General features: G+C 41.5%; 1 protein-coding gene across 4 annotated transcripts in view; it reads left to right on the top strand.

Annotated features, from left to right (window-relative positions):
- Positions 1 to 23,333, top strand: part of FARP1 (FERM, ARH/RhoGEF and pleckstrin domain protein 1) — a 356,237-nt gene that overhangs the window by 273,871 nt on the left and 59,033 nt on the right. For all 4 annotated transcript variants that reach the window (XM_050947809.1, XM_050947801.1, XM_050947782.1 and 1 more), the window contains exons 14-16: positions 10,372 to 10,562; positions 12,538 to 12,627; positions 14,540 to 14,673. In XM_050947809.1, the coding sequence (XP_050803766.1) occupies positions 10,372 to 10,562; positions 12,538 to 12,627; positions 14,540 to 14,673 (415 nt within the window). The remainder of the gene's footprint in view (positions 1 to 10,371; positions 10,563 to 12,537; positions 12,628 to 14,539; positions 14,674 to 23,333) is intronic.

The raw sequence follows: 23,333 nt of genomic DNA, 5'->3' as shown, positions 1-23,333 counted from the left end.
AGGTCAGTAAATTATGATAATACTTTCTTTTGGAACATTGTCGCATTTGATAACATGTTGACTCCAGTTCCCACTAGGACAGTGGTACCACACAAAATCAACACTGAATTACCAGGCTGCCAAAACAAAGCATAACAGTTAGAAACAAACAAAAAGTGGAAAAGTGTATTTGTCATTTGGTTCACTAAATGTGACTCATGATTTGACATGACTACTCCAGGGCCATTTATCATGAACATTCATGTTTCTTTGCCCAGGTGTTTGGGGAGCAACTTTCCTTTGTGCAAACAATCATATTTGTGCTGGAGGAGCAATAGTATTCACGCTGCAGGTGCTTGTTTGGTCTCTCCATTTATACATGCGTTTAGTTGAGGGGAAAGTGACAAGAGAAAACTGAATGTATAATCTGCTAAACGTCTGTAAAATCTGATTTCTGTCTCTTCCTCTCCCTCAATTTTAAATTTGGGGGTCCCAGTATATAGTCAAATGTAAGTTATTTCTTGGGCAAAAGAGGATGGGAAAAAATATTTTCAACATTAACATTTTCTAGTCCTGTTGACTTCCAATTTGTGTCTCTGTAACGTGTTTCCCACTGTCTCCCTGAGAGATTCAACCATCCCAATGATTCTTCAGGCAGTTCTCTTGTGTATGAAGGATAGGACATAGACTCAGGGAACAGACTATAAAATGTGGCTGAGGCAACCAGGATTCTGAATATCAGATATTCAGTGGAGAGCTCATTTACAATACACAGAAACTTATAGGCCCAAATCTGCTCAGATAAACTACTTGTTGAGCAGTTAAGAATAACCAATTATTGCAAATTATGACCCTTTAAAAGACAATTCTTCAACAGAAAAAAGGTAAAATCTGATTAATAAATTGTTTTCAACAAGTAATAATAATACTAATAATACTTAGCTCTTTTATAGCCCTTTCTGTCAGTAGCAAGACCGACCAGCTATTTTAAAAGCCATGATTGAATAACTCTGGGGCATCATAGTGATATCTAAAAATGATTTCACAACAAAGTAAATTTATTCTTAATGAAGAAAATCAGTTACTATTTCCATTGTTCCCTGGATTTTCTGCTCATATGCAGTAATCATAGTGGGTGACACTTACCCCTGTGTAGAGGACCAGGCCAACGCCTATGTACTAGACAAATCCCACTTAAACCAGTAAGATTGTAGTTACTGGTTGAAATGAGGAATGAATGCGAGGGAAGTAGGTTCTGTGCTCAAATGTACATAAATTAAAGGTGCCTAGTGTCACCTCTAGTTTTCTGATATGCTCCGCTTTTCAGAGAATGTAATTTCTTTATGCACCTTCTGTTTCCCTTAATGCATTTCTCTCCCAGACTCTAAGAGTCTGGGAAAGTCCTTGAGGTGTGTGCGATTTTGTATATTGCAGAAATGGGATCTCACAGGACAAAAAAGAAAAAGTTTGTAAAATACCCTTCTCTAATTAAAAGTAGTTATTATCAAAAATTGTTCGTGCATAAGTAACGGAAGAACATGGCCCTTCTCTGTTCGTGTCACTTACTTGATGATGGTTAAGGATAAGATTATGTCACGAAGTCACGGAAGTCATAGATTCCTTAACTTTCAGAGACCTCAGTGACAATTTCCACTTCAGCCATAGTGTGGTGGGGCCAGAGCTCTCAGTCACGGGGGGGCAGAGCTGTCAGCCTCTGCTGGTGGTGGGTGCTGGACACACCCCTCCCTGCAGAGGGGCTCAGGCTCTCTTCCCCTGCTTGGGCTTCAGGCAGGGCACACGCCTCTCACCTATTATTTTTAGTAAAAGTCACAGAGAGGTCACAGGCTTCTATGAGTTTTTGTTGATTGCCTGCAACCTGTCCGTGACTTTTACTATAAATAACCGTGACACAATCTTAACCTTAATGATGGTAGCGTTTTGGATTTCTCATTGCAAATGCTTCATGCATTGCAGCTCCTGAAACCAGGAGTGAAGTAGACAACTCTGTTTTTTCTCACAAATAGATATGGGACTGAAATCATTCCTGGAGTTAGTAACTCCATGGACTTTAATGAAGTTACTTCAGGTAAGAATTTTGCCTAAGCTGTCATTAGTCTGGGGGCTGGTCTACACTGGGGGAGAAATCGATCTAAGATATGCAACTTCAGCTACGTGAATAGGATAGCTGAAGTTGAAGTATCTTAAATCGAATTACCTACCATCCTCACGGCACAGGATCGACGTCCAGGCTCCCCCTGTCGACTCCGCTACCGCCGTTCGCGTTGGTGGAGTTCCGGAGTCGACAGGAACTCATTCGAGGATCAATATATCGCATCTAGATGAGACGCGATATATTGATCCCCGAGAAATCGATTGCTACCCGCCGATGTGGCCGGTAGTGAAAACGTACCCTGGAAGGGAAGGATATACTGATTGGGAATTTAAACCAATGAAATGTTGCCTACGCTATTTCAATAAAGTATGTGCTTCTAAAGTCGATGAAATATACCTAGAGGCAGGCAAACATTGTTTACTAATTTATAAGAGACACTGGGTCTGCTGTACCAGGAGCAAAGGCATCTGCAATCTCCTTTCCTACAGCAGGGCTATATTGTGTCATTGATACTGGTTTTAAAAGTGGAATTTCTGCTTAAAAATCAAAGGCATGATATTCATAGACTCATAGGTCAGAAGGGACCAATCTGATCATCTAGTCTGACCTCCTGCACAAGGCAGGCCACAGAACCCCACCCATCCAATTTTATAACAACCCCTATCCCAGGACCGAGTTATTGAAATCCTCAAAAATGGTTTGAAGACCTCAAGCTGCAGAGACACCACCAGCAAGCGACCCGTGCCCCACGCTGCAGGGGAAGGCGAAAAACCTCCAGGGCACCTGCCAATCCGCCCTGGAGGAAAATTCCTTCCCGACCCCAAATATGGCGATCAGCTAAACCCTGAGCATGTGGGCAAGAGTCACCAGCTAGCACCCAAGAAGGAATTCTCCGCAGCAACTCAGTACCCATTGCATGCAACATCTCCCCGCAGACCATTGAGCAGACCTGTCTGGTGGTAATTCAAGATCAATTGCCCAAATTAACGATCCTATCATAACATCCCCTCCATATACTTATCAAGCTTTGTCTTAAAGCCAGGAAAGTCTTTTGCCCCTACTACTTCCTCGGAAGGCTATTCCAGAACTTCACTCCCCTAATGGTCAGAAACCTTCGTCTAATTTCAAGTCTAAACTTCCTAATATCCAGTTTATACCCATTCGTCCTCGTGGCTACATTAGTACTAAACTTAAATAATTCCTCTCCCTCCCTAACGTTAACCCCCTTGATATATTTATATAGGGCGAGCATATCCCCCCTCAGCCTTCTTTTGGCCAGGCTAAACAAGCCAAGGTCTTTGAGTCTCCTTTCATAAGGCAGTTTTTCCATTCCTCGGATCATCCTTGTAGCCCGTCTCTGAACCTGTTCCAGTTTGAATTCATCCTTCTTGAACATGGGACACCAGAACTGCACACAGTATTCCAGATGGGGTCTCACCAACGCCGTATACAACGGTACTAACACATCCTTATCCTTGCAGGAAATATTCATGGAGTTTCACTTAGGTTAATTACAAAGCAATTCATAGGAGTGCTTTTTTATTCCCTATCCTATTCCTGTGTTTTCTTCTGTAAACCATGTGGGATTAAGTATGTGTGGGGGTGTTTGCTTTTAATAATAATAATAAAAAAAAAAAAAAAAAGTCAGCACTTTCTTACAAATTTTATGAAGTTTGAGAATCCCTTTGGGCCTAGCTGAGCTGGATGTTCATGGGTGTACTTTCAGCAAGTACAAATGTAAATAAAGTTGTTACTACACTAAAAGAAGGAAAACAGGTGCATAAAAATATGACATGATAGTAAACACTTCAGAAATGGTTGTTTTGCTCTAGAGGAGAATAGATTTTAAAAAAAGTACTTGACTCCCCAAGAACAGTAAAAATATCAAAGTTCACACAATCAAAAGCTGGCTCTATAACCAGTAATATTCAAGCTGTCATCGATCAAACAAGAAGCACATGAATACTTTCACAAGACAAAAGGTTTCTGGTTTGTAAAACCAGGTTAGCAGTTTCCTTTCAAATGCTTCAAATCTGGTTTGTAAAAAGAAAGCAATTGTCGTTTTGCCTGTGATGATTTATGAAGAGATCAAAGATAGGTCTGTCTTAGTTCAGTGAATGTTAGCGCTCAAAGCCTGTTGCTTTTCCAGTAAGCGCTTAAAATCTTTGATTGGCTGAATTCCTTATTTTTTACCTTTCCTGCTGAGAAATTGACTTGAACCACTAACAAAAATTCACAGGCTTGACAGTGTTTCATTCATCCAACCCTTTCCTGATTTCTATATGTATCTTTTCAAATAAAAGTCTTTAATAGACATAATTAACATTTTTTAATCAAAAATTGCTGGGGACTTCATTCTCATTTTTGTCATTTGTTTAATAATGTTTGAAGAGAAACATTTTTTGTTTCATTCTATGCACTATTTTGTCAGCATGTACCTCTCTGGGGGGGAAAAGCCTTTTCAATGTTCTGTCTTTATCCTCAAAGCATGATGTATCTTCTGTTCCCTGCATTGTTTGGGGCACTGTCTCAATATCCTTTTACTGCCAAAATACCTATTTGTACTGAGAATACCTATTTCCTCTATTACAGTGATCCTGTTCTCTAAGAACACACTTCGTTTCACAATTGGACAATGCAAGATCCCTGGGTTGTGAGGTTTCAGGAATAGAAACCACACCACATGAGAGAGCAGAAAAGTATGGGGGAGGGGGGCGGAAGTGACCTTCACTGTGAGTACCTGAGCCCTGTAGAGCACACAGAACTGATGTGCCCTTCATTTTCTAATGAAGGCTACACTTAGAATGATCAAATCAATCTGCAATTGTTTTTAAGCAGGATCACTGCAGTCTTGAGGAGATGTCTTGTTGAAATGGACAGTATCTGTGGCATGAGCTTATATGGGGTGGATGCACTAGAATGTGTAGGTAGCTATTTATTAGTGTTGTTTCATATGCATATTTTTAAAACTAACCTTTTTATATGTAAGTGTAAGGAGGGAATTTTATACAAACTGTTCTATTTCTGTCTTATATGCAAAAATGGAAAGCTAAAAGTTAGGAAAGAGGAATGTCTCATGAGTTTGTATTTCCCCCAGTTTGTAATGTTTATTCTTTGTTTGTAAGATTTGAGAATACCCTGATGTAGGCCAACAGCAGCAGTTACTGTCTGATTTCACACTCACCGCTGTCTAATACTACAGTATACCAATAAAGCATGGACTTGTACCAGCTGGAGGGGTTGCTGGCTGCTAAACCAGTACCAAGCTCGATGACTATATAAGCATGTCAAGCCAAACTCATTTAACTGTGTATGCATGGTACTATTTTTTTTGTTTTATTTTTGTTTATTTTTTGTTTTTGTTTCCTCTACCAAAGACTTTTACTCATTCTAACTGGTATCTTGCTGTAAAACTCACTGGTTTAACTGTTCTGTTCAGCTGTTGGCTGGAGCTTTGTCCTGATGTATCAAACCGAAAAACAAGTCATCTCACACTATTCTCCCAAATCATTCACTACCAGTGCTGCCGTGGGCATACATTTTGCAGCTGTTAAATTGAAGCAAATTTTTCTTCCCATCTCCTTCATTTTTCAAAGCAAGGCAGGCTATTGGCTATGTATGACATCACCTTTCTTTCTAAAATCTTTTGTTTTTTCCTTCTCCAAATTCATTGCTATTAGGTTCAGGGTTGTTTGCAGATAAGCCTCTGATTAATGCATAGCTGTGTTCTCAAGACCTTTTTCTAAAGAACTGTATCCAAGGGAGAAACTTTATTTAAAAGCACTATTAATCAGAAGAGAAAGGTAAGCCCAATAATTGCTGCTGTTCCTGCTTTCATTGAAGTCAATGGGAGTTTTGCTATTTGGCTTAAATAGAGCAGAATGGGCCCTTCATCCAAAGTCTTGATAATACAGCAGCAGTAACAATTTGTTTAGCTGCTACAGGTAGAACACTTAGTTTTAGCCATATTTAATGCCATTCCAATTTAAAGCACTGCTGTTGTCAGAAAAGTGAATATGCAGAACTGATACATTTCAATTAATCTATCCGTTCCCCTGTGCTATGTATTGTCTGTTATTTTACTGACCAAAGAGTTTTACTACGGTTAGCAATGCAGAGCCAATACGGCTATGGAAGAGTGAGCTGGATTTCATTCTGCCTTTATAGCAGTGACAAAATTGTCAGATTAAATTCTGATTAGAGAATCTTTATTTCTGGTGATGATGTAAGGGACAGAGAGAACACAGCTTGGTTTTCAGATTCCAGGTCGTATCCACACCTGGAATTTAGGAAACACTCCCACCCCGACCTCCCTGAAAAAGCTCCCACTAAATTTCTATGGGTTTTAGATCAGGCCATAGGAGAGAATAAATATGGAATCCCACATTGTTACATGTGTTGTGACAGTCTTTTTTCTGACTGGAATGCATTCCAATGTCATTAAAAAGTATAAACCTTAAAAATAAAGTAACTTTGATCATTATTTTTGAGGGGGTGGGTGAGTCTGTGTTGCAGCTCTTCCAAAGCTTATCTAGTAATGCTTTGAATTTAAATCCCTTTCAGTAGAAAATATTTCCACTGATCTTTTCCATATTTTACATCTTTACATCATATAATTTTACATCTTCTGTATTATACAGAGAAGGAGCACAAACCAGATTCCAATCCAGTACTGCTTTTCTCTGCTATGCAAACAGAAAACATTGAGTGGCTGGGAGTTGCATTTGCATTTGTCCCTGAAATAGATGGAGAACTCTATATGGTGTTAGCTTGTTGTTTGCCAATTTTGGGAGATGGAGGAAGTGGGGGAAGAATGGCTTCAAGATGCCATAAATCCCATCCATCTCTCTCACAACTGTCTAACTTTTCTTTCAAGAAAAAAGAACAGAAGTACTTGTGGCACCTTAGATACTATCTATATGAGATTTTTCACGAAGTTGATGGATTTCCACTCCATACTGCTAAATGCAGTGCCTTGCATAATGACAGGCACTAAGTCTCTAAGGTGCCACAAGTACTCCTGTTCTTTTTGCAGATACAGACTAACACGGCTGCTACTCTGAAACCTGTTCTTTCAAGGTTAAGGTGAAATATCTTGCTACAGATTTAAATCTCTAGGATCAGCTTTATAGGTGGCTGTTGTGCAGACATGGAAGGGGAGACAGGGACAGTTATAATCTCAACCATTGTGCCCACACAGGGACCAGGCACAGCTATAATCCCTAGTAGTAGGACTGAGACATTCATCCTTAATAAGAGTTCACACAAGGGAGAGTGTTCCTAAATATTTATCATGTGTCCTTGCTTAGGAATATTTGTAGGTTTTGTTTTTTTAATTAATTATACCTGGTCTCATGAAAAGGATACTAAGAGTCCTGAATGTAGCCAAGTACTATATGCAGCCTTTCCCACTCCTGCAGCAGTAACGTACTCCAGCTCCGACCTGTCATGCCATGATCTCTGATAATTGATATAAAATGGCTGAGACAGAACTACATTTTCATTAATCAAAGACCCTCAATGGATGTGATATGAGCAATTTTTCTATTATTTAAATAACGTTGGTCCTATCGCTTCTGCTCCTGTTTACTTGTTTTGTAGTCAATGAATAAAGCATATCTGGATTTACCCTTGTACGATAAGAGTTCAGAGGAGATGCTGAGAGAAGACCCTATGACTAATGTAGGGTACTTACACCTAATCACCATGAAAAGGTGAAGAGAGGACCCACATGCATAATTGCATTTAATATGGTCCCTCATTTACAAAATACAAATTTCACAAAGCTCATCTTGCAAATATTGAGAAGTATGTTGCCCAGAGCACCCAACAACCTGAGCAGGGAGAACCTTCATTTTCATTTCTTCCTGGCCTGTTTGCTTTATCACAGTAGAGCAAATCAATTACTTATTTTGACAAAAGGAAAATCCAGTTTATTCTTGTGTTTAGACTATATTTGTAGTAATCAAAACCTGTTAATGGATCACTAAGTGTTTTGGGCCACTTTCATGTAATAACCACTCCCTTGGGGCTAGTTTTAACTTGTAGTTATCATTCAACATGTAAAACGGGAAACTATTAGCATAAATACACTCCTGTCTGTGGGTTGTAGTGTTCAGATTTGAGTTTGGTCATCATTAATGTTCCTATTAGCCCCTGAATGAGAATGTAGTGTTTTACTTTTCTGCAAAATACTAAATGGAATGGTGTCTAAAATAAATAGTATTTTTTCTGCAAGTCTTTCACTGATGGAGCAGATGCTAAATGTTGTGCTCCATGAGGAAACTAATAACAATGATACCTCTGACAAGCTATGAGCGCCCATGTCGTAAGCTGGGAAGCATTTTAAGTTAATTCCTTCATCTGGTATTTTACAGTTCGAACCACATCGGTCAAATTGAGTTTGACATAGATTTTCCCCTACATTAATATTAGGGCCTCAGTTATGTCTCACAGGAGGTGGGGTTCAATTTCTACCATGTAACACCTGAGGCTTTCTCACAGAGGCGCAAATGATCTATTCACTGTCATGTGACAGGCATAGTGCCAGAATTTCTGTGTTTTCTTACGTCAGAAGTGATACCACTTTTCCTGTGTCTTTTATAAAGTGTAGTATAGTATAGTACTTTAAACCTACAACCTCACTACTAATCAGTTTCACTATATGATGAATTCCATTTCCTTTGAAAACATTGTATACAGTTGTGTACTAGTGTCAATAAAATTGACAGTTGTGTAACAACCTATGGCGTTTCTCTCAGATTTCACTGAGCAATGATTTAGTGTGGAACTGTGGGTAAATTCTTTCTTGCTAGTTACAGTAATATAAAAACTATTTCAGGCAAATATTCCTTTGTCTTTGTTTTATAATAGGGTACATAATTGTCATAGATTATGACAAATCTAAACAAATAACATTGTACAGTAAGATGAATATGCACCTTCTGGGATGCAAAAAAAAAGTATGGTGTAGCAATAAACCTGAGGCCTTTCACAAAATATTTTGCACTTATCCTACTGACCTAATTATATGTATTGATGTCATTATTTATTTGAGTGTCTCAGTTGTGTTGTAGTAACAGGGGAACTAATAGTTAAATAATATACTCCAGAAAAGTGCTCATGGTGAAAAGCCCTTGACCTTAAATATATGGATATGCAGACATTGGCATTTACTTTAATTCTGGTCAACATAGCTATGAGAATCGATAGCTTGTTAGTTTCTCTGTTGAAGTTTTAAGGTATGAAGCCCAAATGAAACAATATGGGCTATAAACATTTCATGGTTTGAAAGATCCAGCATAGCTTTTAACAGGTTTGAATTTTCATGGCACGTCTTCAGCTTAATTGGGAAGATGTTGAAGTTTTTTTGGCAAGCTGTTTCGTTTGCAGTCAGTAATCTGGCTGCCTTCCAAGAGACAGAACACTAATTTCAACACTAGTATATCTCAACCTACAGAAGTATAATTTACTGTCATAATTTTTTTACTATACAAAATATAATGGCTGTGATCAACTAAAATTGTCATGCTTTATGTGTTAAAAATAATACCTTCTTGTGCAAATGTAACGCTAGCATTTCCATCCCAAACAATCAGAGGAGCTTGGAATGACCCTACAAGGTATAATAATAACATACGTACTTCTGCTATATGTAGAAATGGGAAGCTAGTAGTTTTCTCCCTCCATTTTAAATGTGATTGACATTGCATAGTACAATACTACCATAGAAAGTCCTAGTTTTTCCTAGACTCCCTCTAGATATACTTGTTCTAATATCTTTTCCACAGCTTCCAGTGAACTACTGTAGGTCATTTGCATTTTGGAGTTATGTTGTAGGAGGAAAAACAGGAGCCATAGGTTGGCCTATTTATTATGATGATCTTTGTGTTTTAAACTAATTGTAAAACTGAGAACATTCATCTGTTCTATGCATTCTCTTCCATAGAGTAGGATGCTGTGGTGAAGAGCTCATCATGAATTTGATGTTTAATATTAACATATGCATCTGAATTATTTGTGCCTGGATCTCTACTTTTATAATGGCTGTAACTCTTCTAGTTTTATCAGCTAAATGAGCACTGGGCCAGATCTTCAGCTGATATAAATGGTTGCAACTACATTGACTTCAGTGACACTTCGTCCATTTACACGAGCTAAGGATCTGGGATCTTGTGCCTTTTAGCATAATTTCCACACTGTGGTTTAAGATTCTGTCATTTTTAGCTGTCTGGAGATGCCCCATACTAACTTCAATTTTTATTGTATCATTTCTTTAGCGGGTTCTCTGACTGGCAGCCCTCACCTTTCAGAGCTCTCAATCAATTCTCAAGGAGCAACAGTGGTGGCAAATATGTCATTATCTCCAAACTTGAGCCCTGATACCAAGCAGTCTTCTCCACTGATCAGCCCATTGCTGAATGACCCATCGTATATCAGGACTGATGATGAGGAAGAGGTCAGGAGAAAGGTATTGCGGTTGACTTCACCCTATTCTCCCCTGGATGTTTTGATTGCTAGAAATGTGGTATGTGGCTGACATCTCTAGATCCTAGACACTCTCCCATCCCCTCTTCATTTGTTACAAGAGAAGGACAGATCTTTTTATGCTGGGTTGCAAAAAAGCTAACGAATTGTCTGAGAGAGGGGCTGTTTGTCTTGTGATGCGATGCACCAAACCACAGCTTGCAAGCTATCCAAGAGCCACATTGTGCGCCTCTTGAAACCAGTGGCAAAACTCCCATTGCTTTCAATGGGACAGAAGTGAGCCACCGAAGAATTTGCTGCTCTAAGGGCCTAATCCGAAGTTCCATCTAAGTCAGTGACTGATTTCAGTGGTCTTTTGTTCTGACCCTACAAGTCGAGTCTAGCACGTTTTAAAGAAATTGATTAATTTGTTTTGACAAAGTGCTCAGCTTCAGAGAGCAAAGTGATGTTAAGAGTACAAGCGGGGATGTCCAACTTGGGCCCTCCATGGTGACTGTGTTAAGAAAAAAAAATGTATTTGATTATGAATGGAAAATGTGCTCCCTGAGCCATATCCTATGGTTTTTAAACTGAAGTGTTTGAGTCAGCCCCATTACTAGAGTGAAGAGATAGGGGGCGTCACCTCCATAATGTCCTCCACCCTACACTTCTCCTACAGCTATAGGAACACCTCTGGTATTAGCCAGGAGCAGTTCTGAGCAGCTGCTGTTTCTTCCTTGCTGCAGCTGCATAGCAGCTGCCCTGCTGGCTACCTGCTGCATTGCAGGGGACGGTGGTGGTATGTTGTGATTCATGTTACCCTAGTGCTTAGGAGCCCTAGTCATGGATTAGACCCCATTGGTAGCATAACTCTGGTGTCTCCATTGCTGACAGACCTGTGAGAGTCTCAGGAAGAGCAGGATAGGGGCTTGGCTGGCTCTACTCGAGCCTCGGGATTGTCTAGGAAAAGACTACTTTTATACTTAGCTATACAGGGCACTGGAGGAGACATTGAGAACCAGCACCAGTCAACATCTTCCTGATTCTGTGCCCAGCTCCAGTTTGAGCATCCTAGTGACTGCTCTCTTATGCCAGCTGGCCGTGGTTCCCTTGAAGTGGTACACCAGCTGGGGATAGCCAGAGCTTCATGTATGCCAGCCAATGTCCGTCACTGCCTCTGACATGTCCTCTGCACCAACAGCGGAAGGGGTGAAAGCATATTAACAAGAGATATGTGGATGTTTTCCTTTCCCTTTGTGTCACCTGACAAACACAAAGGGAGCAGAATAGGGCAGAGAATCTGCCTGAAAGTACCGATTGTGTCTCCTTGGCCGTTTTGAAGGAAGACATTGGACCCTTAAGCTGTAAAGGCTGGTCACTGCTGCTCTAACCTAAATGTCTCCCTAGTGTAAGATTGATATTGATAGATTTGCCTTTTATGAAACACGGAGGAGAGATTTTTCTGAAGTTCAAAGTCTTTCTCTTGTCCTTTCTCTCCCAGCCCTTTTGATCCCCTACCTACTCCGCCCCTTTGGAAAAACTAGTTTGGGCATTTTGGAGAGTATTCTGTAGTAAATATTTATCACGTGAAGAGATGTATATTGAAGAGTGAAGACAGATTATGTGATGAATAGATCACTGTCTGTTCATTAAGGTGTTTATGTTTGATCCTCATTGTTAACTCTCCAAAAAAGTCATTATCTCAGCTTCAAATACATCCTGCTCCAGAAATGTGGAATAAGTTGAGAGGATTACTAGAAATAACTGGATCCTGCAAATAATCATAGCAGTAAGAAATCTTTTCCAAACTCCTAGACAGCTATTGTTTGCAAGGATGTTCTTAAGGGATTTTCCACAGGGAAGTTCCAGCAATCAGTCATAATCAGCACAAGCAAGGCTCGCTAGTTTTTAATTGTCCTAGTGATTGTTGCCTAGCGTCTCTTTTCTGATCAAAACTTCCTATTTCTTGCAATTTACAGAGATTTCCAACTGACAAAGCTTACTTCATTGCTAAAGAAGTATCGACCACAGAGCGAACTTACCTAAAGGACCTTGAAGTCATCACATCAGTATGTTTACTTTAGTATTACTTGTGAACATATGCTGCTGGAGTCAGCTGTGGTATTGTATTTGCCCTATTTACTCCTTAGCTATTCTACAATGGTTTTATTTTTTATTTTCTGCCCCCTATGCTATGCACAGGGGTATTGTTCCAGTGAGGACAGAATTTCAGTTGTGCACAAAAAGCAGAGGGTAGACATTTACTGTATGGCTAGTCTGTAACAGGTACAGTGAAAACTTTTTAGGAACTGAAAATATGCTCAGACCTTGTGGCTTTAATTGGAAGCTCACAGATAATATTTGTAATGGAGTCCCCAGAAACAGGAGTAGCTCACCTAGGAAGTTGTATTTATTTGTTTTGACTCATTTTATTGCCTCCTGTTCACCAACACCAACTAAATCATCCCAGCCAAGGCTTCCTCAAGCTGGAACTTAAAAACCACCAAGGATGGAGATTCCACCACCTCAGCCCTGTGATAGATAATTTCATGGAGAGTAGGTCCATCTGCTCTAATTTACAGTCAGTTGCAACAGGCCCCTAGAAGCCACTGGAGATCTATCAAAAATAGCTAGAGCACACTAGGTACTGTGAGGAGGGAGTGAGATCCTCAAGCAGGATAGGCCAGCTTTATGCCATCCAGACAACCCCTCTTACATTGCTGCATTAATAGTCCCTTTACACTACCAACACAACACAAAGGGGTAATGGGGCAAAGCAGAACTGACGCCAGTGGATCTAAGATCCCATTATAAATTTAAACAGTAGGGCTTGATCCTGACCTACTTATACTCTGCTTGTACCAGTGTAGATCTTGAACTTCTGGACCTCCATTTAACTGGACTTCCTCTAACTCTGAGTGGCCACCTTCATCTATATAGGGCAGGGGTGGCCAACCTGAGCCTGAGGAGGAGCCAGTATTTACCAATGTACATTGCCAAAGAGCCACAGTAATACGTCAGCAGCCCCCCATTAGCTCCCTCCAGCAGCCCTGCCAATTAGTGCCTCCCCTTCCCTCCCCATCAGCTGTTTCATGGTTTGCAGGAGGCTCTGGGTGGGAGGAGGAGGAGTGAGAGCCTAACAGGCTCAGGGGAGGGGGCAGGGCCTGTGTCAGAGCCAGCGGTTGAACAGTGAGTACACTCCAGCATATTGGAAAGTTGGTGCTTGTAGCTCTAGCCCAGGAGTTGGTGCCTATACAAGGAGCCGCATATTAACTTCTGAAGAGCCGCATGTGGCTCCAGAGCCACAGGTTGGCCACCCCGAGCTAGGGCCTGAACTTCAGAGGTGCTGAGCTGGATTTCACTTCGGATGAATAGGTAATCAAACCCCCCTGAAAATCAGACTACAGTCAAACATTCTAAGTCAGAGGCCAAATTTTGAAAATCTGAGCCACAGCAAACCTGGTTAGGAGAGCCACTTGGGTAGCTACTTTCACATTTTAATAACTAGTTTGAGTGGTTGGAATTCAGTTTCCCACTTCAGTACAATGAAGTAAGTGAATCCACAGTAGCTGAATTACCTGCAAAATTAATTCTGCAGTGCAGGTTACTCTTCTGTATTTATCTTGGGACATCACATTTCATGACAAATATAGAAAGGAAATAGAACTGTGACCTCAGGATACAGTATCACTGCAGTAAATGTATTCTATATATACCTTGAATTGGTGGATTAACTGTAAGTAAGTAAATAACCCCTTTCACTACTGTTGTTGTTACATTTATAGGGCCCAGTTCAGAAGCATGGGCTTAAGTCTCATCAGCTTCAATGGGATTTAAGTAGTTTCTTAAATGTTGTCCTCGATCTGAGCCATACTGTAGTCTAGAGGCCAGCCAGGGGTTGTAGGTAACTGCACAAAGATAGAGTAAATGACAGGCCCTGCCCCTAGCCTTCCCCTTTATCACTTTGTTCTTTCCTTCCAGTGGTTTCAGAGCACAGTGAGTAAAGATGACTATATGCCAGAAACACTGAAGAATTTCCTCTTCTCCAACTTTGAACCTTTGCACAAATTTCACACCACTTTTCTGAAGGAAATTGAGCAGAGACTTGCTCTGTGGTAAGAATGTTATTCATTATTTATTACTATTACATCTCACAGTTAAGTATTTCCACATTCCAGTTTGATAAATTTTTGCTCCATGTGGGTTGACTGTCATGATTCATTTGGGTGGATCAAAAATGTTGGCTGTTAATAGAATGTATAAAGAAAATCTGCTTTGTGTTAATTCAATAGATAGAGTGTATAATACAGCCATATTGAAACGAGGTAATACAAACTAGTAAAGTTTCCTATCATGTGATAATACTTTTCCATTCCTATAGTAACTCTGGAGGATGTCAAAGAGCAGCTACTAAATGTATACACTTTTACAAATGCAGGTCCAGAGAACTTGCATACAAGAGTTTTAAAAGAGTTGGCTTAGGTGCTCTCTGGACAATTGATGTTGATTTTCTATAAATCTTGGAACACCAGGGAAGTTCCAGAGGACTGGAAGAAGGCTAATGCTGTGCCAATATTAAAAAAAAAGGATAAACAGGATGATGTGAGAATTATAGGCCTGTCGGTCTGACTGATTCTCGGCAAGGTAATGGAGCAGCTGATGTGGGACTCAGTTAATAAAGAATTAAAGGAAGTATATTACATCAACGCTATAAGGTATTTGATTTGATGCAGCACACATTTTGATTAAAAAACTAGAAAGGTATAAAATTAATATCAGATACATTAAATGGATTAAAAACTGGCTAACTGATAGGCCTCAAAATATAATTGTAAACAGAATCCTCGTTGAGTGGGTATGTTTCTAGTGAGGTCCTGCAGGGATCAGTTCTTGGCTCTATGCTGTTTAACATTTTTATCAGTGACCTGGAAGAGAACATAAAATCACCAGTAATAAAGTGGTAAGGTGACACACAAAATGAGAGAGTGGTAAATAATGAAGTGAACCTAACACTGATACAGAGCAATCTGGATTGCTTTGTAAGCAGGGCACAGGCAAACAATATGTGTTTTAATATGGCTAAAATAAATGTATAAATCTAGGACAGCAGTTCCCTAACTTTTGAGAGTCGTGCCCCTCCCTTACCCGTCTGCGCTCCTTCCCTTCCCCCGCCATCCCAAGAGCCAGGAGCAGGGCTGCAGCTCCAGGTAGGGGAGGGCAAGGTGGGCACAGCATAGACAGCGGTAAGGGGGCCACAGCTGGATCTGGAATCCCCTCTTCGATCGGACCTCTCGACCACTGGAAGGAGTTTATCACCCATCCCATACTTAGAATCCATCTCCCCTCTAATAGCACCGATGTTACTTCTACTGGAACAAGAATCAGGCTTCTCTCCATTGAGAGAGTCTGAACCATTTGATGAACCTTTCTTCCCCTACCCTACGTGTCCGCCACCACCCAGGAGACCTGCACCTGTTTGGGCTCAACCTCCGCATCATCTGTCTTGAAGGCACTGGTACCCCATGCTGATAGGGTGACCAGATAACAAGTATGAAAAATCGGGACAGGGGTAGGGGGTATGGTAATATGAGCCCATATGAAAAAAAGCCTCAATTATCGGGACTGTTCCTATAAAATAGGGACATCTGGTCACCCTACATGCTGTGAGGGCTCCCACGTCCACCTATTGATCCTTCCTACTGGCTGTATTGGGGATCTTGGGACCTGTACTCTCCTGAAAAGTTGATCTGATATGCCAGGGAGTCACCACTTGTCTCCTTTCTAAGGGGATGCTCAGATCTGCCTCTGGATCTGCCAGAGGAGGAGGAACATTACTCTCCGGATCCAGTGGTTCTGCTGGAACCAGCAAGACTGCCATTGTTTTCCCCAGATGAAGCGGTGACTCCTATGTCTCCTCCAGGCCCATCTTCCCCTCCCCTCCTTAACCCTCCCCCTTTCCTCCTGATTACTTTAGGCAGTTCCAGGAACTTCTTCACAACATTGCTGGATAGCTTCAGATTCCTTTTTCGAGGAGATCCAGAACTCCTAGCACAAACGTTTAGACATCCTTCATGCATCTGGACCCAACAGAATAGCTTTCCACATTAATGAAGCCATACTGGAGCCAACTAGGATAGTCTGGCACACCTCTGCCGTCTGTGCTCCTTCCTGCCAAAGGACAGAGAAGCTCTATTACATGCTGGCCAAAGGAGAGGAATTTCAGTGTTCTCACCCTGCTCCCAACTCACTGGTGGTCCATGCTACTTCTGAAAGGGCTGGACAGTGACATTCCTGGTCTGCTTCAGCTGATGGAAGGCAAATACCTGGATCTGTTGGGAAGAAAGGTCTTCTCATCATCCAGACTCCAGTTCAGGATAGCCAATTACCAGGTGCTAACAGATAAAATACAATTTACTGAACTATGCCAAGTTTGCAGAGTTTATTGATAGCCTTTCTGCAGCAGGACAGAGCTTGTTTTCAAGCTCTGATAGACAAAGGCAAACTGATAGCCAGAACTATTCTCCAATCTGCAGTCAATACCACTGATACCTCCTCTAGAGCTCTGGCTACCGCCATCATCCTGTGCAGGGAGTCATGGCTCCATGAGTCAGGGTTCCCTAGGGAGATCCAGAATACCATTGAGCACGCCATCAATGAATCACACCTCTTCAACCAGAAGATGGATGAATCTCTGTATGCCCTGGAGGACTCCAGGACTACCCTCTGCTCCCTGGACATATACACACCTGCCCGTAAGAGGAAGTTTCACTGCCCACCAGTCAGATCTAGGCCCATGGCTCAGCAGTTTTTCCATCAGAGGCCCTATGAACCACCATGTAAGAGACAGAAGGTTCAAAAGTCCCGCTTCCCTATACACTCTGCAACAGGCTCTGCATCCCAACCTCAGCCGCCAGCTTGACATTATTTTTGATGGGAGCTCGAGAACTGAAACACTAAGCTCAATACCTCCCAACTCCCACACACCTCTCTCTTTCAGCAGTTGGAGGGCAATAACAACAGACAGGTGGGTGCTGAATGTCATCCACTCTGGCTATAGGATAGAGTTTGCATCCTTATCTCCTCCAAAAAAAAACCTCCCCATCCTCCTTTGGGGACCACTCTCATGAGAGTATTCTCAAACAAGTGGTAAACTCCTTACTGCAGCAGGGAGTGATAGAACACATCCCTCCACAATACCAAGGGAAGAAGGGTTTGTTTACTTGCTGTAAGATGCTTCATATCCAAAAACGGAGGCACCTAAAATCAAAGGGCACTTTTGAAAATGTTGGCCTTAGTTACTCATCCTGCAGTCACTCCTGCAGGTGCTAAGAGTTTTGTCAGACTACGAGTACTATATTTTCTTCTGAGGACAGTTTGAAGCTCAGCAAAATTTTCCTCACCTGAATGTAGCCTTGTCTTTTTACTCCCACGTACACACCTAACTCCGGAATTGAGACAGAGTTGCTGTTGTTTCTCTTCTATGGACTTATCTACACTTAAAACGCTGCAGCGGCACTGCTGTATTGCTTCAGTGAAGATACTACTTATGCCAACAACAATGGTTCTCCCGCCAGTGTAGGTAATCTACCTCCCCGAGAGACAGTAGATAGGTCAACAGGTGAATTCTCCCATCTACCTAGCTCTGTCTAGACCAGAAGGCAGGTCGGTTTAACTGCATCACTGTGGATTTTTCACACCCCTGACTGATGTAGTTATACCAAACTAATTTCCCACTGTAGACCAGACCTATGTCAACTTCTTTAATTTCTCTATCTCTAATAATGTGTGGCAATAGTGGAACAGTTTCACTGAGGTATGAGACATGAAAAAGCTTCATTCTTTAGGGGCTTTGTCACATGAAAAGAGGGTCTTTGAATAAAAAGATCTGCACTATACAGAGTTTCTAGAGCTCTTTGTGGGCTCAATATGAGATTTTTATATTTTTGTTTCTCATGGCTCACCGGTGTGATGGGGAACGAATGAAAGAATGTTGACAGTTTTGTTCTCCATTGTCGTCTGAATACTAGTCTGGTGAGAGGACCTACATTGGGCTGGAGGAGCAAAAGAAGCAGGAGATGGTGTTGGAATTACATCATTGTAAAGCACAGCTAGTTGATACAGACTTCTCTGTGTGAATTTTATGTGAGGACCAGAGGTTCGTTTTTTCAATGCTGTTCTCTTTTTATTGCTTTGAAACAGTGCTAGCTACTCAGCTGTTACATGTACTCTCTGGGGAAGAGAAATCTCCCACAGTGAGTAACTATTCCCCCTCAGAGTGTAGGATCTTGGGTTTTTGAAACTGAGAGATAAATGTAATTAGCTCTTCTTCTACTTAAATATATTTTTTGTTTGTCTGGAAATGTTCTTGTGTTTTGGAAGCTCTATGTCCAGTCTTTTCTGGACATAGACCAGACAAGCTGATGCATTGCCATAGTGATTGTAAATCATCAATTGAAATGGTTGATATATCTGTCTGGGTTTTTGATTTACAGAGAGAGATCCCCAAAACTATTATAGTTTGGCTCAAAGAGACCTTAACTATGAATCTTTTAAAAATATACTGGGTTGTTATAGCTGTGTTGGTCCCAGGATATTGGCGAGACAAAGTGGGTGAGATAATGTTTTATTGGACAAAATTCAGTTGCTGAGAGAGATAAGCTTTTGAGCTTACATATAGCTTTTCTTCATGTCTGGTAAATGTGTCACAGCTAAATATAGGGGAAAACAGATTGTTTAACATAAGTAGTTAACAGAGTAGTCTTTTATCACTTTCCTGTGTGAGTTCATTCAAGTGCATAGTGATTGTCTGGTTTCACCCACATAATAGTTGTTGGGACATTTAGTGCACTGGATAAGGTACACCACAAGTTGTGATAGTACTGTTTAGGACCCATGGATGTTGAAAGATGTGTTGGGTGGGGGGGAATTGATCATTGTAGCAGTGGAGACATGTACATAAGTCTAGTGCTGCTTTGAATTGGTGGATCCCAGTCTGTGGAGAGCTTGCTTCTGATGATGAGCTTGGTGAGGTTGAGGGGTTGTTTGAAGGCCAGAATTAGGAGTTCAGGAATGATTGCTTTCAGGATGTGGTCCCTGTCGAGTATGGGTTTGTAGTTGTTTAATGATATCACATACGGGTTTCAGAGCCGGGTAGCAGGTGACAACTAGATGTGTATAGTCGGAGAGGGTTTTATTTCTGTATTAAAGCAGGTTCTCTCGAGATATTTGGGTGGTCTGTTCCGTGATGTGATATACTTCTCTGGTGGAGTGTCCTTGCTGGTGAAGGCGGCTTTAAGTGTCCTAAGGTGTATATCCCTGGACTTACTCCTCAGAGTCTATTCTGTGGTATCTGAGTGCCTGGGTGTAGATAACCAATTTCTTTGGGTATTTGAGGTGGTTTCTGGATCTGTGAAGGTAAGTGTGGTGATCCGTGGGTTTCTTGTATATAGTTGTCTGTAGGGTTCCATCATTGAAGCTGATCATGGTATCCAGGAAGTTGATGCTAGTGTGGAAGTGTTCTAGAGAGAGTTTAATAGGTAGATGGTGGTAGCTGAAGTTGTGGTGGAAATCTGTGAGGGAGTTAGGTCGTCAGTCCAGAGGATGAAAATATTATCGATGTATCTCAGGTATGTCATTGGTTTTGTGGTGCATTTTTTCAGAATTTCTTCCTCAAGGTGGCCCAAGAAGAGGGTGGCATACTGGAAACCATCTTGGTTTGGATGGTTTGGACAAAGTGTGTGGTGTTGTATGTAAAATTGTTATGGGTGAGGATGAAATGAGTGATTTTGGCCCTGTGTTTGGGATGGAATATTTAATGTTGTCTATTGTCTTGTGGATATTTGAGGTGGGCTGTGATGCCGTGATTGTGAGGGATGTTTGTGTACAGGGAGGTGACATCTATGGCAGCAGGAATGGTGTTCTGAGGGAGGCTGTTAATGTTGCGGAGTTTGTGGAGGTAGGCCCTTGTGTCCTGCAGGAAGCTGATCCTTTGTGCGGTGAGAGGTTTGAGGAGGGTTTCTAGGAGTCCCAATATTCCTTCTGTAAGAGCGCTGAGGCCAGCTATCATGGGTCTGCCTGGGTTCCCTTGTTTGTGTATCTTGGGAAGCAGGTAGAAGGTTCCTGGGGGATGAGGTTATAGAGTTTCTCTTGGAGTTGTTTGGGGAAGGATTTGCTTATATCTTTAAATTCCATGTAGGGTCTTTAATGTACCCTATAGATCCTAGGTCAGTGGAGCAATCCCCGGTTTTTAAGGTCTAACAAAGTATTCAATTTACCTTAGAATCATAGAATATCAAGGTTGGAAGGGACCTCAAGAGGTCGTCTAGTCCAACCCCCTACTCAAAGCAGGACCAATCCCCAGACAGATTTTTACCCCAGTTCCCTAAATGGCCCCCTCAAGGATTGAACTCACAACCCTGGGTTTAGCAGACCAATGCTCAAACCACCGAGCTATCCCTCCCCGCTTAGACTGAGGAAGGGCCATCTAAACCCTGCTGAGATCCAGGAAGTGTGATACTGACTCTGTTACGGCAATCCTCCAGCTCTAGTAAGTTTAGTGCTCAGGCTAGCTAGTGGATCTCTAGTAAATTTTTCAGCTACTGTCAGCTTCTATTTCCTTCTCAATGCCTCACGTAAACCCTCCCTCCGGATGCTGAAATCTGAGAGGTTTTTGCTAAACTACTGGGAATACATTTCTGGGCCACATCTGGTAGTACTGAGAGAACAAACTGCAGACTCTAAAGGTGCGTTAGAACTGGAAGCCAAATTACTAATTTCTCTGTGAAAAAATTAGTCTTCCTGTTTTTATTAAAAGTATCTAAAGCTATTTCTCTCTAGTATGTGTGTCAAGTCCGGAAGGCTACAAGATTTAGGATGTCTGTGAAGTATTTGTGTGGCATTAAACCCTAAATGCAGAAATAATTACTCTGCTCATTCAGCTACCAGTATCCTAGCAGAATGCACAGTCGACCAGTGGAACTTGTTGCCAAAGGATGTTGTGAAAGCTAAAAGTACAACTGGATTAAAAAAAGAATTAGATAATTTCATGGAGGATAGGTCCATCAGTGGCTAATAGCCAAGATGGTCAGGGTTACAACCCCATGTTCTGGGTATCCCATATCCATACTCATACTCGACAGGGACCACATCCCTAAACCTCTGACTGCTGGAAATGGACTGTATGAGAGAAAATGCACCACTCAATAAATTGCCCTGTTCTGTTCACTTCCTCTGAAGCATCTGGCACCGGCCACTGTTGGAAGAGGGGATACTGGGCTAGATGGACCACTAATAAGATTGACCCAGTATTCCCATTATGTTCTTATTGTCCTCTGCAGTCATCATCTACATTTTATACAAGTCTGTAAGCTAACAAGGGAAAGGTGCATATTTATGGATTTGTATCAACCCTGCACTGTCAGAACTTATGAAAGCTAATTTGGAAACCTATTATGCAAAACACTGATAGAGACATGAGAAGATGAGCTAAATATCCCAATCTCTTGCCTGAGAAGGTGTACTGTGACCAGAATGAATAACCAATTTAATATTTTACATAAACTGCAAAGGAAAACCAATCTTACTTTCAAATATGAGAATACTAACTAAATTCAACTGGCTCTTCTCCTGTTTGTATGTGATGGATGAAAGCTCCCAAGTTACAGTATGTCTCCTCTCAAAAAATAGAGCATGCACAAGTCTTCCTAATCTTCACATTATCCATCAGTGCTGCTGAAATGGAGATGGCTTTTCTGCAATGCCTGAAACAGAGACAGTATGTTGTAATGCAGATTGCAGTTCTCTTTGCTGTGGCAAATACAGCATCACACCAGGCTACAGGTAAAATTTTCAAAAGCACATAAGTCCCATTTTCAAAAATGGTTTAGGAACTCTGGAGCATAAGTCTCATCAAAAGTCTCTGGGACTTAGGTTTCTATGGGCTTTGTACACAAAGGGGACTAAAACTGTGTTGCAACACCTATGTTTAGCCACCCTGCTGCCTAGTGGAACCCACAACCCTGAGTTAGATTCCCAGGCTCCCCATACAATGCATGGGGAGAGTTAAGTGCCTAATAATGGGATCCACAAAAGCCAGCAAGCTGAGTAGGAAGCTGCCCAGGCTAGCCAGTAGAAAATGCTGAGGAGAAGGTGGAGGTCTAAGATCCTAAAAGGAATGTGGGTGCCTAAGGCTGGCCAGAGGGAGGTGCCTATCTCCACTTGAGATTCTCAGCTGTGAACCTGGCTCCTGGAGTCAAGACCCCCTAAATCCTTGCTCAGAAGAAATGATGGCAATGCCCCCCAATAGCCTCTGACCCAGTAGCTAGTGAGAGCACTCACCCAGCATCTGGATCACTTGGGATCAGCTCCCCTCTTTGTGGAGCTGGGACTGGAATTTGTGACTCCCTCGCTGTAGACGAGTGCCTGAACCACTGGGCTCTGGGAGATTGGGCTGGGGGGCTCTTTCAAGCTCTCTTGTGAGGAAGATGGTCCATTGTGTATAGGTGAGTTTTGAGGATCTAAATTTTGGATTTAGGTGCCTAAAGAAGAGTTTTGCCCCTAAATCTCTTTGTGGATCTCGCCCTAAATAACTAACTCAAAGCCCCAGTGACTTTCAAAGAGACTTGGTTCCAAAGTACCTAAATCACTTTTGAAAATAAGACATATGCTACTAAGGCAGGTAGGCACTTTTGAAAATGTCACTCTTTGTCTATCTTAAATAATTACACTGGTTTGACTAAATTGATTTAAAAATCAGTCTTATTAAACCCTTAGAGGG

The sequence above is a fragment of the Gopherus flavomarginatus genome, chromosome 1 (genome assembly GCF_025201925.1).
Source record: "Gopherus flavomarginatus isolate rGopFla2 chromosome 1, rGopFla2.mat.asm, whole genome shotgun sequence".
In the NCBI taxonomy this organism is placed as follows: domain Eukaryota; kingdom Metazoa; phylum Chordata; order Testudines; family Testudinidae; genus Gopherus; species Gopherus flavomarginatus.
The sequence above is the reverse complement of the archived record's forward strand: the minus strand, read 5'-3'. Positions and strand labels throughout refer to the sequence as shown.